We start from the raw sequence: 13,752 nt of genomic DNA, 5'->3' as shown, positions 1-13,752 counted from the left end.
AACTACTCTTGGATGTTCAACCGTCAAGCAGACTTATTCGCCATGGATACTCACTCGACTTCCATTGTACTGAAGAAACTGGGTATTTTTGGCGCTATCGATCTAGGAACTAGGAAATTCTTTTGACAAAGGCAGAGAGAACCGGGGGAGCAATCGCAGAACTTCGGAAGAGAGTCTACGAGGTAATGAGACGCATGCTGAGATAGAGCTCCTTCTCCATTGCTATGCGTCATCCGTCCATGGGAGGCTCATCGGCTTTTCCCTTCCAGACTGGACACAAAGCGACGATCGAGGGGCTGTTCAACCTTATTCCTCATTAATTTCATCTGTCTCTTCATCACACCACAAAAGGGAGAGGACTCAAGAAAAGGCTTGCTCGCTCAGCGGCGCTTGCAAGAAGTTCTTCAAACAGATGGACCATCCACATTCTCTGCAGTCAGAGCGAGGACCGCTTGAGGCTTCCCAATTCTAGTGTCCTCGCAAAACGATACATGGTTGGTAGATGAAGACGTATTCTCGATCGACATATGACTTATTAGGAATCCACTTTTATCTTGAATCTCTTCGTTCTAACGCACGTCCGTGAATTGCGGACCTGGGTAATCTCTTTGAAGTTTCTTATCGAATACTCGCATCATTCTTTTCTTGGAGAGTAATGACACTTTCGATTTGCTAGCCCCAGGCAGGGTATCTTGGATTATTGGTCGGATCGGAGCCTAGCCTTTTCCTTGTCCTCTCACCACCTTTCGCGCGAAACTTCGCAAGACTGAGACTCAAGGGGTTGATTTGAACAGCGGGAAAGGAGTTAAGCCAAGAATCTAGACCTCAGAAGTCGCTCATCGGAGATACACACGACGACCTTGCCAAAGAAGACAAATCACGATGTCCGTTTTGAGGCAAGTGTCAATCCTTTGATCCTCTTCGATTGACCGATAGCAAGGATAACCCGCATTTATTAATTGTTTCTATTCTTAGTTCCCTGTAAACAAGAGGTCATCTGTGCCAGGGCATTGCATCTCCGCTATCGAAATGTTCATCTGCGGAGGTTTAGGTACGGCTGAAAGACACGGGAAGAACCAAATCTGGAAGTGCAATTTCACGATCCCGGCCCCCGCAGCTACCAATCTTGATGGCTATTTTTATATCCCGCTTGTTTGAACCCAGAAACTTTGGAGGGGATCTTTCAGACCCGTCCAGGCTTTGGGACCGCAGGACGTCGCTGGGGTTAGCAGTTAACGTCAAATATCATGGTGATCTAGTTATCATCACGTGATACCCATATTCGAGAGTTAAGGGTCTTTGCCGAGCCTTGTCTGGATATGAACTCAATATGAACTCACACAATTTAGGAGAACCAGATGCTTCACAGGAGGGAATTGTTCCCAATCGCGGCCTTTTTCGACATCTTTTATTGGCCTTAGCTTAACGTTCTTTCCAACGGTGCTCGTCCATACGTTATTGAACATCCAGCACTAAATTCAGTGCATGAGATGCACATTATTCCCTCTTGAAATCATGCTTGATGGTTCTTGGTTTGTTTTCTTTTTTTCCAGAATGAAAACAGGCAGGCTAACAATAGGATATTGATCGCTGGAGGGACAAAAATATGCTCTGAAGCATTTACATATTTCACTTCCAACAAGAGACAAACAATGCAAGCTAATCTTTAGTTGATTGATCAAAAGAATATCATAGGTGTGCTTCAGCATATCGCCAGCATCCCGTTTATCTTACTATTGCCTTCTCAGTCCAACTTAGCGAGTCCCTCCATCTAGACGAATGGCTTCCACTTCACCACACACCACTCCCACAGCTTCTCCGCATATCCCAGCCCACCATCCTCTTCAGATCTAATAGCATTCAATATATCCTTCCTCGGACACCCCTCATCACCCCTCACTCTCCCCCAAGGAATAACATACGCCCCATTCTCCTCCATCCCAATATCCCTCGACAACCCGGCATACAGCTCCGTATAAGCGCCAAACCTCGGGTCATACAAAACATGCCTAATAAAAAACATTGTAACCTTATCAACCTTCGCCCACCCCTCGTTCCTCAAATTGCCCGGATTCAGCACCACGCTCACGATGCCATCCCCGCCATACCTCCTCGCGAACTCCCTACCTAGCATCCACGTCCCAGCCTTGGAGATGGCATAGTTCCTCGTCTTATCCTTCGTCCCGGTTTCCAGAAGAGAGAGATCGATGCCATTCATTGGACTCGCGCCCTCGGCTAGGAAAGAAGATGTCCAGACAACCCTCGCAGGCGACTCACGTGACGAAGCAGCACGAAGTTGCGGAAGAAGTAGAGTAGTGAAGAGCAGTGTTGCGACGCAGTTCGTGCCAACTAACGGCTCGAGGTCTTGTGCTGTCCTGTCTCCTATCTCGAACGAGTGAGCACTCGCTCCAGCGTTGTTCCAGAGGACGTCGAGTTTGCTTTCTTGGGCCGCGAAGCTTGCTGCTGCTGTTTTGACGGAGAGGAGGTCGTTCAGGTCGAGGTGCAGGAATTTGATTTGCCCTGGTGTTTTAGGGACTGGGGATGAGGAAACGAGGGCTTGGATTGCTTTTTCTGCTTTTTCCTGAGGAAAGTCTTAGCTTATGGCAGTCAGAGTCATGGTCCATCTTAGCGAGTTAGTTACCTTGGATCGGGATGCCATGTATATTGTAGCGCCAGTGCCATATAGGATCTTGATCAGCTCGTATCCCACGGCCCCATTTCCTCCCGTCACGATGAAGACTTTGCCGTGTTGAGAAGGCACTTCGTTCTCTGTGAAGGAAGGCTTGGGAGGGAACCACTGGTTACACAGGTTGCGAAAAGATGCGAGCACCATGATGGCTGTCTCTGTTTACTCGTCTTATTGTTGGTGTCGAGTCGCTCAACCGAGCTGAGTGGGAGGAGAATAATTGGATCAATACCCAAAATGAGAGTATGAGCTCTTGACGAACTTCCCAATTTTGAAATTTCCAAGGAAATCGAACCACTCTTATAGTAACCCATCTCGCACCAAAGTTACACCGCAGTCCCTCAAAAGTCTCCGAGGGTTGATCAGGGACATAGCTTTCAAATTCTGTGTGTACAAATACTGCGCCTTTGATGTGCAAGTTGCGAGATAACTTTCCTCGACAGTTCCCCTATGTTATTAAGGGAATATTTGGAAGACTTTCAATACAGATTTCCTTGAACTTGCAATGCTTTTAAATATAAACTAAAAATAAACGGGGTGTTAGAAGGTGTGGGGACAAGTCGGCGTTCGTCAGGGGCTAGTTTATGTTGACTACCGATCCACCGAATGCCGGGTGCCCACCATGAACGCCGAATCTAGTCCGCATATATCCATTCCTTTATATTGAGCTGAGGGTTGAAGGAAATGACTGATAGCTTATTGTAGATGTGTAACTTGAGGCTATCGCCTAAAAGAGTATGAAATCGATGGGGAAAAATCGCTTGCTCAGTAAACTGCCCCTATTTATTATTCACTCCTAGGCGAGCAACAGCACGCTACCCGAAGAATCCCCCAGAGGCTCAGAAAATCAACTCCAGGTTCTATGATTTCAACACATTAAAGGGGAGCTCGGATTCAAAGCAAGATAGATGAGAACTCAATGGACTGCAATGTGCTAAACATTATCCCTTTCTTCTTTAGTTGATGAAACATTCATTCCCTGTACAGTTGCGAGAACAGCAGGAGCGAAACTTTTACCGTACGAGTTCGTTTGGGTCAGGCGCGGGGATGAGAGGTTCGCTTCAATGAAAATATAGAAAGAATGAGATGTACTCGGAAAGCTTGAGTTGTTGAATAAGTTTGTACAAGTCTCTTTGAGTATGGTCCTCTAGTGAACCAGATTAGGTTTTTGGGATTGTGGGAAAATATTTTAACACTATAACAAACCTTCGCAACAAGAAGTTGACCTTCGCTAAACCTAAAAGCCGTTTAATACTCGTCTAATGAACAAGAATGGAAACAGTGCAATAGAGTATTAGGATATAAAGAGCTCAATTGATCATGAATATTGAATGGGATCTAATAGCAAAGCCACAACCTCCTCCCCATCCCCACTTTTCTTAAGCATACCCAAAAGCTTCTGCGTGGACATATATTCCCTGCGCCCCAGTTCCCTTGTGAGCCCCCCTCTCATCACTAATCATCGCTGCAGAATTGCTCGTGCTCTGTACCAGACCAGGGGGTCAACACACAACGACTGCCATCTCACCTAATGCCGCCTCCGCCATTCTTCTGATGATGTTCGTGACTTTTGGTCTGCTTAATAGAATCGAGATCCGAGAGTCGAGGAGGCTACTGTTGTTGAGTTTGGAGGGGGAGATTGTATTTAGAGTGATGTCCTTCTCGGATAAAGTTCCTGGTGCTTCAAACCCATGGCCATTGGTTGATGATCGGGAAGTGCTCAATCCATCTTCGCCGGTGACGTAGATGTTGATATCGACAGCAATATCTTGTCCTTGGTTGCGAAGTGCTTCAACATCTCTGACAATCTGATCGAGCTGCGATGCGAACCAAGACACCGCCGAGCTTCTCTTCACAACCCAGACGAACTTGATGCAGCGGGTAACAGCGCCAACAGGAGGATCAAGGAATGGTGTCGATGGACCAGTAACGCCCATCCACTGCTGCACGATATCTCGCATCAAAGGCGTGGTGAACGTTGCTCCCGTCGACCCAGCCAAGAAGACCAAGGAATCGAATTGTCTCAGAGGTCGAATGGTCGCATAAGGCCCATCGATGAGAACGGACCTGCCAACGTTTTGCGGAGACGAATTTGAGGGGAGATTTGGATATGCTTTCTCTGCATATTTGAAGAATTTCTTGGTTGCTCCTCTCTTTGCTCGGACTACGAATTCGATCCTCCCATCCGAGGGAAGACTCGCGATGGCAGAAGGGTGGGAGGACAATGGTGCAACAACGTGGCAGGCTAGGAACATGTGCTGTCCTGCTTACCAGGTGATTGGAGGGTTCACGATGGTAATTCGTGTGTTGCCTTCGTCCAGAGGTTCGAAAGTAGCTCTGCACGCAGCCAAGCCCGTGCTATTCTTGTGGAGAAGCCCCAGGTTGAGGTAGAAGAGATAAGAAGCACGTACGACCCTGTCAAACGCCCAGAATCCGAGCGGAAGCCAAATCCAGATGTGATTCTCGGCTGGGACGTGGACGAAGACGGCAATCAGGAAGCCGAGCCAGGATATAACGTGCTGTACGACGAATACCTCGTATGAGAAGTTTCGAATTGGTGCAACTGAAGACAAGACAAGCCACAGTAAGATTCCACCTGCGATTAAGCCCTTAATGGTAAGAAGATCCTCTTGAGTTTTAATGGTGAGGTAGTCGAACATCACCCACTTCCTCGCAAAGAAACCCATGTGTATCAGAACTGTGAGGAGCAATGATCGAGCCACCCATCTATGAAGCCAATTCAATCGTTCATACCCAACGCTGGTGAGGAATCCGATAATATTCCGTTTTCCGGCAAGCAGGACGACCAGTGGAATTTGACAAATTGCGATGAAACCAGCCCGGTATCCAACGTCCTCCCACTGCAGGATATTTTCTGGGTCGAATGCGTAGGAACAGCTGACAAGAATTAAAGCGATGTAGGAGAGGAGGATCGTCGTAGACCCAACTGGAGGTAGGTAGAAATGCGTCTTACGGAATGTGAGAGCTAAAGAGTAGTATCCATACTCCCTGATAACTGCAGACATTGATGCATGAGCACGGAAGAAGAACGACTTTGGCATCGCGGCATTCGGAGTGGTGCTTCGGGAAGTTATCCTTCGGTGGTAGATTACCTTGTTGAGGATATTGGCAAGAGCAGCAACCCCTATTGCCGTTCCAACGAAAGCCCAGAAGATTTGTTGTATATACAAGAGACTCGGCACACCCGCGGCCATCCCTCCCATCATGGACATCGACAGAATTGACATGTCCATCTTCGCGGTCGTTTCTCGTAAAGTCGTTAGGGAAACCGAATAGGTGGAAGAATTCCCTCTAAGAAAATTACAAATTATACAGGGAAGAAGAGATCGTGAGAGCCAGCTGCAGGTAAGTTTCCTTTGGGTTGGCTTCAACATACGCATGCCTCAGTGAGAAGCGGATTTGGATTGAAATTAGAAAGGAGCATAAAGGATTAGCCAGATGGGAAGGAGCGAAAGGCCATCTTTCCCAGAGAGAAAGTTCATGCTTTGCTTCAGACACCGCCAAGCTCTAAACGTCCACTTTGGATTGGGAATGAAGTACAAATGAGCTCACAAATCCAAGCACAATGAAACTTAACATACGTCCCTTGGTAGACCATCCTGCTGGGACACGATCGATCTGCATTGTCTGCCTCATGTTTCAATGTTGATCTTTGGGGGCGAGGATAGGAGGTCTAATAGGAATGGTGATAGACCCGAAGTTGTCGACTCCAGCTAGAAAGATTGTCTAGACTGCGAGCACGTTTGCGATGCAGACAAGTAGGTTTGGAAGTCGCTAGCAGGGATCCCGCGGATGGCGATCGTTTGGGAACAGCTTGGTCGAGGCTGCTTTACGCTTTGACGTGCTTGGCAGAATACCCTCGAGGGAAAACAAAACACAAATCATACCACCAAGCATTGGACGTGATGCGAGCAACAGAAGGTTGAACATGGTGTTCTGTACTTGATGCTGCTGTTAGATTTTGATTAACGGATACACAATGTTGTGAATGAGAACCTAAGATAAAGTCAGGCGCACTCACGTGACTGCAGGGCAGCCAGCAGTGGCTTCTGGATCGGGGCAAGCGTGCGCGAGATTGAGAGAGTTTCCCTCATCAGCGAGAGCGCCGGCAACCTCAGTGCATGGCAAAGCATTGCTCGGAACACGGAGGGCAACAGCTCTTGCACACGCACCGCGCTGCAGCCCATGCAAACCAAGCCCTTGGAACCAGTGAGAGAGAAGCTTTCTCAAAACCAACTCAATGCGGAAACAGTTCAGAGCCCACTGGCCCTGCCCCACCGTTGACTTTCTCATACTTTCTCAATCGCCCTCACTGTCTCTCTTTCCTTGAAATATCTGTGCCTGCGCGCTTCCTTCCTCTAGCAAGCAAATAATTCTCACAGATCAATTCAGCCTCATCTTTTAACCACCGCCATACAAGTACCCCAAAATCTAAACTTCGACGCAGAGTATTGATCAACTCCACTCAACCCCCCACCCCTACCGCAACAATGGACATGTCGACGATGGCCAACACGACAGTCACGTCAATGTCAATGCTGTCCATGGGCTTCTTCACAAGCACAACGACGCCCCTCTACTCGGCAACGTGGAGTCCAACATCGACTGGCCAATACGCCGGAACCTGCATATTCCTCGTCATTCTCGCAACTATATTCCGAGGGCTGCTGGCAATGAAGGCGTGGAAAGAGACCGCGTGGCTGGATGCTGAGTTCAATCGAAGATATGTCACCGTTGCCGGAAAGCTTTCCAAATCTGAGCGCATCGCTTCCGACAGCGACAGCAAGAGGATGATTTTGACAGAGAATGGCGTTGAGGAGGACGTTATGGTTGTGAAGAAGAGAAGCATGAGTATCCGGCCATGGAGAATCACTACCGACCCACTTCGCGCTGCTATGGATACCGTTATTGCTGGCGTTGGATATTTGCTGTAAGCATTGTTGCTCCAACCATTGCTCAACCTGCTAATATATTTGCAGAATGTTGGCTGTCATGACAATGAACGTTGGCTATTTCCTCTCAATTCTCGCTGGTACATTCCTTGGTAGTCTTGCTCTCGGCCGATACGTTATCGCTTTCGAACATTAAAGCTGTTGTATACTTCATGAGAAAATGAATACATGTTCAGACGTTGCATTGCGGGCACTGCTGGGTCTTGGGTAGCTGGTTGTGAATAGGGCTGGTGGGGGGCGTTTCAGTGGCTGTTGATACACAAGACTTCACAGTCAACAGGTATTCAATTTAATGAGTTGACCTCCTATCCTTTTAACGTCTTGATACTTTCATTTTCTGGGATATGTCTTGAAGCTGGGGCCAAGTCAGGCCTGAAAAGAGGTGCCTCTACAAATATTCCACAAACGTATCTTTTACTATTGTTTGATTATTTACACAAATTTTCTTTTCGAGTTGGTGCGGGTATCTTTAAAAGACATTCCCATCTCTTATCGAGCCATGAAGCACTAGCAATGGCCGGAGAATTTCCACTCACTTTAACCCTATTGTCCCGCGGAAATGTGCGCAAACCTGCTCAACACGGGGAATTAAACATCTTGGTGCAATAAAGGGTTCTCCCTACCAGATCTCGTCTCGTCGAACTTCGCTTGCCTACAACCTCACACTCCATATCGAACTTTGACGGCCTGACAACGATTGTTGTTTCAGTGAAACAACCAGCCTCCCAAGGCTCTGAGTATCTGAGCGTCTACCTCATCACAGCCTTCGGTCAGTTTATTTGGGCTTGTGTGGTTCGAGAACAGAATGTATCTTCACCATTGCGAGAGTAAGTCGAGACGGGATAAACTTCTCCCCAGCCGAGCCTTGCCGGGACGATTTCCTCTCGCCAGCCTTCACATCCTCCATAAGCTTCACTCGAAACAACTCTCTCCGCAACTCCCCACCAAGCACCAGCTTCACCAACTCCCGAGAGAACCTTCTCTACCCCTCTCAAAACTTTGCGCCCATTCCTCACCCTCTTGTCGTTTCAATATTCCCCACATTAACTTTCAACTTTATCTCTCTAATGTATATCTCAACCCTGAGGCTTTACACGCTTCACAACATCTTAAAGCATCTTGCTCATAACTTCTTCCTACTCCCCATCTCTGCTCTTGACATCTTGGCACCTTTCGTCTCGGACCTTCACTGTAAGTGCAACCGCAAATTGTATGGAGAATGCGGACCCGGATGAGCGTGTTTCTATGATTGATTTGAAGCTAGCTTCGGATTCCAAAACGCTACGCCAGAGAACGTGGAGCACGGCTTGAACCCTGACAACAGGATCAAAGTAGCTCTTTCGGACTCAGAGAAACTCTTGGGAGGCTTCATAACGATAGAGACCCTCAGATGGCTTGATTCGATCTCCAGTTCGAATAAACATCATCTAATCATCAGCTTGTATTTTCTCTGACCTTTCATTATTTTTTTCTTCTTCTTCTTCTTTTCATAGTCATTACAGCAAGACTGTACTTTTATAATCGGTAGGACCACTGTTCAAAACTTCTTCAAAATGAAGACTACACACTCCCTCACCGCGCTGGCCGCGTTCACTTCTCTTGCTTCAGCACACTTCAACCTTGACTACCCAACCGCGCGAGGTCTCGACGAAGACACACTCGGCACCTTCCCCTGCGGCGGCCAAAACACCGTCTCCACCAACCGCACCTCCTTTCCCATTTCGGGGGGGTCTATCGCGTTGACAATGGGCTAGTGCGTTTCCTTAACCCCCAAATTCCCCCTTCAAAGTCTCATCCTTCATATTTCCACCCACCAAGCCTTATCCCCTTCCCCACCTATTCCTAATCAATCCTAAACTAACTCCGTTGTCTAGCATCGATGCCAACGTCGCCGTCTACATCGGCTTCGGTTCCGCCGTCGGCTCAGCATTCAACACCGTCGTGCGCCCAACCTTTATAGAACAAGGACTGGGCAATTTCTGCATGACGGGGATTGAAATCCCGGGCGGTAGTGGTTTGGAGGGGATGTAGGCTACCATTCAAGTTGTGACGAATGGTGATCCGGACGGGGGGTTGGCCGCGATAATGTTTGTTTGGTAGATCATAAATGAGATAGTGGGTTGTGCTGGATATAGCATGCTCAGAGAGGCGTGAATGAATTGATGAAAAAAATGAAATGAATACTGTACCTGCAACAGGTCTCGGGATGCGTTCCATGTTCGTGCTTGGCCTTGGATTGGCTCTTCGCAGTCGGGTTCAGTTGTCTTCGTATCGACTCCTTCCGGGAGTTCTGCCCGCAAATTTTTTGGTCTTCTCGAACATCGACTGCGGTCGCTAATGCGATATGTCTAGCACTCTCGATAGGGATTGAATATGGTAGGTATGCAGGCATTGTCTGCTGAAGAGGTGGAGGGTCGTTTATATCGTAGTGATATTGTTGAAAAGGGGTAACCCCCTCGGGCAATTTTGCTCTCAGCGCTCTCCTTACCAAAACCCCGAACAGGATCGATATCTTCCAAAAAGAAAAGACCGACAAAATATTTCTTCTTTAACCCTGTTGGAGCTCCCGTTCCCCTCCTACTAAGATCGAGCTAACAGGCTCATTCACAAAACGCAATATCTCTCTGAACCTCTGAAGAATTGCAGAGACTCTTATATAGTGACTCTCGAAGTTCCAAGAAATTAGCCCTCTGTTTACTGCGCGCTACAGCACGCTTGCTTGAAACAGCACAAGAGAATGCTGGGGAGCTTCATCGTCCTTCCTTCATCCTGTGCAGCCGATTGATGGCAAGTCACTTGAAACGGCGAGCTTAAATTGAAAGATAGAGAGAGCTCAGGAACAGCTAATCTGACACTGGAATATTTTCAATAAGAGTTCACTCTTCTAGTAAATTTAAGGCGGGGGGGCAGTGACTAGTTGCATGTGCATGGGGAAGGGGATTTGTAGTCATCGACTAGCCTCAAGAACTCAAAGAGCCCAGACTCGTCAAAGGATCCTTCTTACCTCGGCCATGACCAAACCCAAATGAAGATCTAGGCATTGATTCTCTCATTAAACGTTTCTTTCCATCACCCAATCTCCTATAGACCTCGAAAAGGATTCATGGGCAGACTACAACGGCTTGTACCATTGGAGGTCACCACAAGGGGGCATCCGGAATCAGGGATAGTCGACCTTTCTGATGAACGTTCAAGCAGAACCTGGAAGTCGGGAGGTGCCAGAAGTCTGCTAGAACCTTTCTGGTCTCTTACTTCTTGAGAACTGCTCGATAAGTTATCGGCACATGTTGCCAATTGCTGTTCCTCACCCCTCGAAATTTTCGTTCACCGTCCCTGCTCGTCGCTCTTTCCCTGGGATTGTCATATAGCCGCGATGGCGATTTATGAGTACTTCCTCGATTACTTTGTTGCTACGAATCTATATCTATTCTCCTGTTAGCATAGGTAAGCCGTCCGTGGCCAAGGCTTTGTGAGCAAATCCAGTAAAGCAGTTATTGCTGTCACGCTGCGAATTGGAAGTCAAACAGGAACAATGAAGTAAGCATCAACTATGACGATGGGGGGTATCTCTCCAAAACTCCGGGATCTCAAAAATCTGACAAGCTACCAGACCATCGCCTACTATCCTACACTCTTCAACAGATCCAAGGCACATCAAGCCCACTTCGCCAACAACGCCATGAGGCCCGCACCCAACAACACATAGAATACCAGTACTCCCACTTCTCGCTTCCCCTTCGTCTTCATCTCAGAATTAAACAAGAAATCCTTCGCCAACATCTCCACCAGCCCGGTATAAACCAAAATCCCCGCTGAGATTGAGTCAAGGACACCACTAACCACATTCGCCTCGAAGCTCCCAGCATCATAGCTCCTCCTCAACCCCAGTCCAGCGGCAATCGCCACCGGCGTCGTCAATCCATAAAGCACGCAGAGAGCCCACTTTATCCACTCCTTCTTCTTTGGGAACTCTATTTCCGCGAGGCGGACGCCGAGACCCAGACCTTCGAATGTTTGATGGAAGGAGAGGACAATCCATAGCGACGTCAGTTCCTCTGATGAGGTGGTCCCTAGATTGAGGCCGATGATTATGGAATGGAAGATGATGCCGGACTCGAGGATGAGGATGGTGGTGAATTTTTGGGTGAATGAGGTCGTGGGTGTGTTATCTCGCCTTACTTCTTCTCCCCTTCCTTCTTCTTTTTGGAGAGAATCTTGGGACGATTGTTGATTGGTTTGCGGCAGGAGGGCTGCTCCAGACGTTTTTGGTTGGGCAGCTAATAATTCTGCGGCCGAGGGGCTTTGAGAGACGCTGATGATCGAGTTAGCATTACCCATGCTTCACAAACCTTGGAGACCAGATGAAATGCGAAAGAAGTATACCCACCACCTTGTGGACTCCACGCAGTACCCAACACCGAATTCCAGAAGGAACAGCCACATGAGAGAGGCGAGCATGATAGCTGGCGGCCAAGAGTAACCTGCCCAGTTGCCAGTCATGCCGACACAGCTCTGTGGCCCTATTTCCTTGAATGCTGAATCAAGCAGACTGGCCTCCGTTAGTACAGTACTCCTCACGCGCCTCTTGTCTCGAGCATGAACAAGCACTTACTGGCAGAATGCAGTACCGATGATAACCCCAGCGCCAATGTACTTGAAAGCGTCGTAGAACCGTCTTGCAACTCCGTCACGCGACCGCTTCTTCAGAAAGAGTGGCAAAACGGTAAATGCAGTCGAGGCAACGAGAATCACAACAAGGGCTGCGACTCGTAGTTCGATTTTCTCGTCCTCGTCCTCGTTTCCGTTCTCTAAGCCACTCGGGAGTTCACAGACGATCTTTGCTAGATTCTCCCGATCAAGGCCCGTCACATTGAGATGTTGTAGATCGAACGGATGAGGCATCTGGACTACCTCTCTACGGAGGGGAGTGAGCATGGGGAATGGAGACATTGTGGTTGATTGGGGAGGCGACCAGACCCGACTTAAAGGACTCGTATTGATATCAAGCTTTGAAAGACGGGCCTATGGGAACTTCAAGCTACTTCTCGGTTCCAAGCTAGAAAGACAACGAATGCAAACTTCGACTTGTGTTAGAAGAGAAATATAGGAGCGTTGTGTGAAAAGGACAAGTTTGTGGGATGGTAGTGGGTGCAGGTTGCGCTAAGCTGGAGGGAGAGCACCACGCTGAGGGCTTGCACATCTGGCCATGACCGTATAACTTGCCCATCTCCTAGATACACTTAGGGCAAGATGTTTTTGACATGACATATTCTAGTTCTCCCGTTGCAAGTAGTGGTGGTCCCGTGGTCTGTGGCCTTCGCGCTAGAAAATAAGGTCCCAAGGTCCCATGTATCTCCAACCGAGCGTCATCCAACGATGTCCTCTGATATCACTCAGTAAGAAGACTCTCGAAAGTTGCGGCATCGCATTACCAGCGTCTGTTGCAAACAATGAATTTGTTGTCTCAGCTTGGTCAACCTTCGTTTGTGTTCAAGGATATTAACTTGAAGAGACCCATACCATCTTGGCTAGGTGAGCGAAGAAATGACGACTACACAAACGCTCGATGAGGTTCTGGTGAGCCCACTCATCTTAGGCCAAGGAAGAATACATAGGGATTCGGAATTGACCACAGGATATTTAGAACAATTTCACCTCGGACACCAACTCTACTTAGCCCGTCGTTCTGTGTAGCCTTAGCTTGACTTTAACAGTATCCGAAATCGAAGACATCACTGCTTCCAAAAGACCTACCCGTGCTATGATAAAACCCGAAATTCACTAGAAAGGAAGTCTGAAGGAAAGGAAGGAGAGTACTCACAGGTTAGGCTAGTTTAAGATTTGGAAAATCAACGAGGCTGTGAAGGAAGGCTACAGAGACACTTTGTTGGTGGCTTGCAGCTGCACTGCAAATTTAGTGGTCTCGAGGGCTTCGATACGCTAGGGTCAGCTTGGAAGTATTGACTGCTACCGAGGCTGTCGACGCCCGAACTCCTGCGACACAGTCACTGCAATTTTAGCCCCCTCGAGGAGGATCGAGACCACAAGGCAGCCAAAGATTCTAAACTGTTGAGCGGGCTGTGGAAGGGGGTT

General features: G+C 48.1%; 5 protein-coding genes across 5 annotated transcripts; 2 read left to right on the top strand and 3 right to left on the bottom strand.

Moving 5' to 3' along the window:
* Positions 1-618: 618 nt before the first annotated feature.
* On the bottom strand, positions 619-2,833 carry K444DRAFT_655488 (NAD(P)-binding protein; the record flags this gene model as incomplete). The annotated part of the gene is made up of 3 exons (XM_024886014.1): positions 619-661; positions 1,803-2,581; positions 2,642-2,833. The coding sequence occupies 3 exons, from the start codon at positions 2,831-2,833 to the stop codon at positions 619-621; spliced, it is 1,014 nt and encodes a 337-aa protein (XP_024731628.1).
* A 1,232-nt stretch (positions 2,834-4,065) lies between these two features.
* Positions 4,066-5,901, bottom strand: K444DRAFT_646190 (uncharacterized protein; the record flags this gene model as incomplete). The annotated part of the gene is made up of 3 exons (XM_024885174.1): positions 4,066-4,162; positions 4,196-4,944; positions 4,978-5,901. 3 exons carry the CDS (start codon positions 5,899-5,901, stop codon positions 4,066-4,068), a joined length of 1,770 nt encoding a protein of 589 aa, XP_024731627.1.
* Positions 5,902-7,099: 1,198 nt separating this feature from the next.
* K444DRAFT_111917 (uncharacterized protein) lies at positions 7,100-8,130 on the top strand. Its single transcript, XM_024870332.1, has 2 exons — positions 7,100-7,637; positions 7,687-8,130. The coding sequence occupies exons 1-2, from the start codon at positions 7,198-7,200 to the stop codon at positions 7,793-7,795; spliced, it is 549 nt and encodes a 182-aa protein (XP_024731626.1). The 5' UTR covers positions 7,100-7,197; the 3' UTR covers positions 7,796-8,130.
* A 1,082-nt stretch (positions 8,131-9,212) lies between these two features.
* On the top strand, positions 9,213-9,850 carry K444DRAFT_667373 (uncharacterized protein; the record flags this gene model as incomplete). The annotated part of the gene is made up of 2 exons (XM_024887286.1): positions 9,213-9,412; positions 9,534-9,850. The coding sequence occupies 2 exons, from the start codon at positions 9,213-9,215 to the stop codon at positions 9,688-9,690; spliced, it is 357 nt and encodes a 118-aa protein (XP_024731625.1). The 3' UTR covers positions 9,691-9,850.
* A 1,340-nt stretch (positions 9,851-11,190) lies between these two features.
* Positions 11,191-13,004, bottom strand: K444DRAFT_667372 (ZIP zinc/iron transport family). Its single transcript, XM_024887285.1, has 3 exons — positions 12,272-13,004; positions 12,047-12,208; positions 11,191-11,971 (listed from the first exon to the last, which is right to left on the bottom strand). Exons 1-3 carry the CDS (start codon positions 12,607-12,609, stop codon positions 11,314-11,316), a joined length of 1,158 nt encoding a protein of 385 aa, XP_024731624.1. The 5' UTR covers positions 12,610-13,004; the 3' UTR covers positions 11,191-11,313.
* Between the last annotated feature and the right edge of the window lie 748 nt (positions 13,005-13,752).

This window comes from Hyaloscypha bicolor, assembly GCF_002865645.1.
Source record: "Hyaloscypha bicolor E unplaced genomic scaffold K444scaffold_129, whole genome shotgun sequence".
In the NCBI taxonomy this organism is placed as follows: domain Eukaryota; kingdom Fungi; phylum Ascomycota; class Leotiomycetes; order Helotiales; family Hyaloscyphaceae; genus Hyaloscypha; species Hyaloscypha bicolor.
Note: the sequence above shows the minus strand (reverse complement) of the source record. Positions and strands in the feature narration are given on the sequence as shown.

What these genes read in the sequence shown, in the direction of transcription:
- K444DRAFT_111917 (XM_024870332.1), top strand. Translation starts at nt 7,198, where the DNA reads ATGGACATGTCGACGATGGCCAACACGACAGTCACGTCAATGTCAATG. An exon ending in GCTGGCGTTGGATATTTGCT is followed by an intron (nt 7,638 to 7,686) that starts GTAAGCATTGTT and finishes ATATATTTGCAG; the next exon opens with AATGTTGGCTGTCATGACAA.
- K444DRAFT_667372 (XM_024887285.1), bottom strand. Translation starts at nt 12,609, where the DNA reads ATGTCTCCATTCCCCATGCTCACTCCCCTCCGTAGAGAGGTAGTCCAG. An exon ending in ATCGGTACTGCATTCTGCCA is followed by an intron (nt 12,209 to 12,271) that starts GTAAGTGCTTGT and finishes AACGGAGGCCAG; the next exon opens with TCTGCTTGATTCAGCATTCA. An exon ending in TGCGTGGAGTCCACAAGGTG is followed by an intron (nt 11,972 to 12,046) that starts GTGGGTATACTT and finishes CTCGATCATCAG; the next exon opens with CGTCTCTCAAAGCCCCTCGG.